Here is a 2,178-nt window from a genome sequence, read left to right on the forward strand (position 1 = left end):
GAACAGTATGGTACAAATTATTTATGATCTATAGGCAGTTGTCAGACCAAAGGTTTCTGATGGTCATGAGCAGACAAACGCCTCAGCTGACTGAAGAAAGAAGTGACTTTGCTTGTGGGAGGGTGACAGCCCCCTTCACTCTGTTCATATGTCAGAGGGGGCCTTCAGGTTTTCCCATTCTGCTTTTCCCAGGAGCAGCTTGTGCTGAATGCTGTGGGGGATAAATGGTCATGCCATTCTGTGTTTTTCTCAGTGTGGGAGTGGGGCTGTGCCTGGGTCTTTAGGCAGGATCTGGCCCAGCGCTGCTGCCTTAATAGCCTTTTTGGGACGGGCGAAGGGGGGGGTGGGAGCAGTAACCGTGGCGCAGTCAGGAATCACTCTTGCCTTTCCCTAGCCTTGGGCTCCTGTTCCTGAAGGTGGCACTCTTCTCTGCTGTCTGGTGAGCTGTGAGCTCAAAGGAGGTGGAAGTGGTTAACTCTCCTCTCTTACTGTGACCATCGAGGGTTTTTTCCATGTATTTTGATCCCTTGTCTGGCTGGCATCCCTCCGGTTTATACCCTCATTAACTCACCCTTGCTGCTTGTGAAAGTCAGTAATGAAATGCAACGTAAGGAAAACCTGTGACACAGTCCCAAGGAAACTGTGCCCTGAAATCTCCTACCAGAGACAGCTGCTTCACAGCACTCTTTTGCTGATTGCCACAGCAGCAGCTGGGCTTATCTCCAGAGCCACACTGGGGACAAATAGCTGTGTGGATGCTTGCCTTTAGTGTAGTTTAATGAGATTTGCTGTTTTCCCTTAGAATCTGCCCGGTCGTGGGGAGGGAGCACTGGGTGGATGCTTTCCTTTAGTGTAGTTTAAAGGGATTTGCTGTTTTCCCTTAGAATCTGCCACAGGTGTCTGGGTGGACAGCCCAGCCTCCCTGAGCAGGCTCCTGCATGGTGTCATCAGACCCTCTGCTTGCCCTGGCTCTGGGGTCACCAGGCTGCAAGAAGGGCCTGGCATGTCCCTGGGCTGCACTGACTCTTTCCTCTCTTGTAAGCAGGTCCTGTAGTTACTCTGTGACTTCTGTTGCACCAGCACTTCCTACTTTTTTGCCCATTTTTACTGCCAATTACAAAAGTGAAGCAAAAGCTTCATATATTTTCAGCTGTGTACAGAGGCTTTTCTTCTCAATGCAGTCCTGGCTGGGGTGCTGCTCTGCTGTTTTTTTGATTGATTGGCAGGTTGTTTTCAGATGGGCTTGGTTGCTCGGCTTTGTCTTTCCTTTTGCTGGATTTCATTTTGGATTCATTCTTTGTTTTCTGATTTGCAAGAGTTTGCTCAGCCAGCCAGATACTTCAGTCTCTTCTCGTAACTGTTTTGGGCTCTTGTCTTAGTTTGTTGAACAAACCTTTTTCTCCTAGTTGTGGGAGGGATGTTTTTGCTTTGTCCTGATAGTCTGTTCAAGGACCGCTTATCCTGCGAACACGGTCAGCTTTGAACAAGCCTTTAATTTCCACTTGGGGAAAAAATTTTCTAGTATCTCCTACCAGACACAGAAGACTCCTGGGTGTCCTTCCCGTCTCAGTCTGACCTTGTGATTTCCAGGCTGCCCCTTGCCTGTCTCAAACTACCCTCTCTAGGCCATGAACCTCTGCATCAGCACCCAATTACAAAATTGAAAGGATTAAAGTACTTTTGAAGTCTCTCAGAACTAAGCCATTTCCTTTTTCCCTGAGCCAAAGCTGAACTTTTCTTCTACTTTCTTTCCCCCATATTCCCAGTGTTTATCTGAATAAGCCTGCTGTTGTCCCCAGCATTCACTTTGCAGGTGCAGGATAGGTCTGTTGTTGTCAGACTGGTTTTGCTGTAATCTTTGCTTTTGGCAGGAAGTTACCTTCAGCCTCCCTGCTCCCGGACCATCCTTTGGCTGCCCCTGGCCTGTGTCCCATCTCTTGAAGGCATTGCAATGCCTCCTCTAGCTGAAGCCGATGGGCTGAGAGAGAACAGTACAGGGGCCTCAAATAGTCCTTAGCCTGAGAAAGGTGCAGTGGTCACCACAGAGTAGGTGAGGATGGTGTGGCTGGCCAGGTTCCCACAGCAAACTTGGAGAGAAGGGAGGGGGAGGGGATTGGCCAGTGACTGAGGGTGAGAAGCTGTTTTTGGGAGGAATGCGTTGGATGAGCTGTCAGCCTG

General features: G+C 49.3%; 1 protein-coding gene across 1 annotated transcript in view; it reads left to right on the forward strand.

The window, feature by feature from the left end:
• Positions 1 to 1,964, forward strand: part of GBA2 (glucosidase, beta (bile acid) 2) — an 11,193-nt gene extending 9,229 nt beyond the window's left edge. Inside the window, 1 exon segment of the mRNA XM_009073141.1 lies at positions 1,919 to 1,964. Within this exon segment, the coding sequence (XP_009071389.1) occupies positions 1,919 to 1,964 (46 nt within the window).
• The last annotated feature ends 214 nt before the right edge of the window (positions 1,965 to 2,178 follow it).

This window comes from Acanthisitta chloris, unplaced genomic scaffold (genome assembly GCF_000695815.1).
Source record: "Acanthisitta chloris isolate BGI_N310 unplaced genomic scaffold, ASM69581v1 scaffold17984, whole genome shotgun sequence".
Classification (NCBI taxonomy): domain Eukaryota; kingdom Metazoa; phylum Chordata; class Aves; order Passeriformes; family Acanthisittidae; genus Acanthisitta; species Acanthisitta chloris.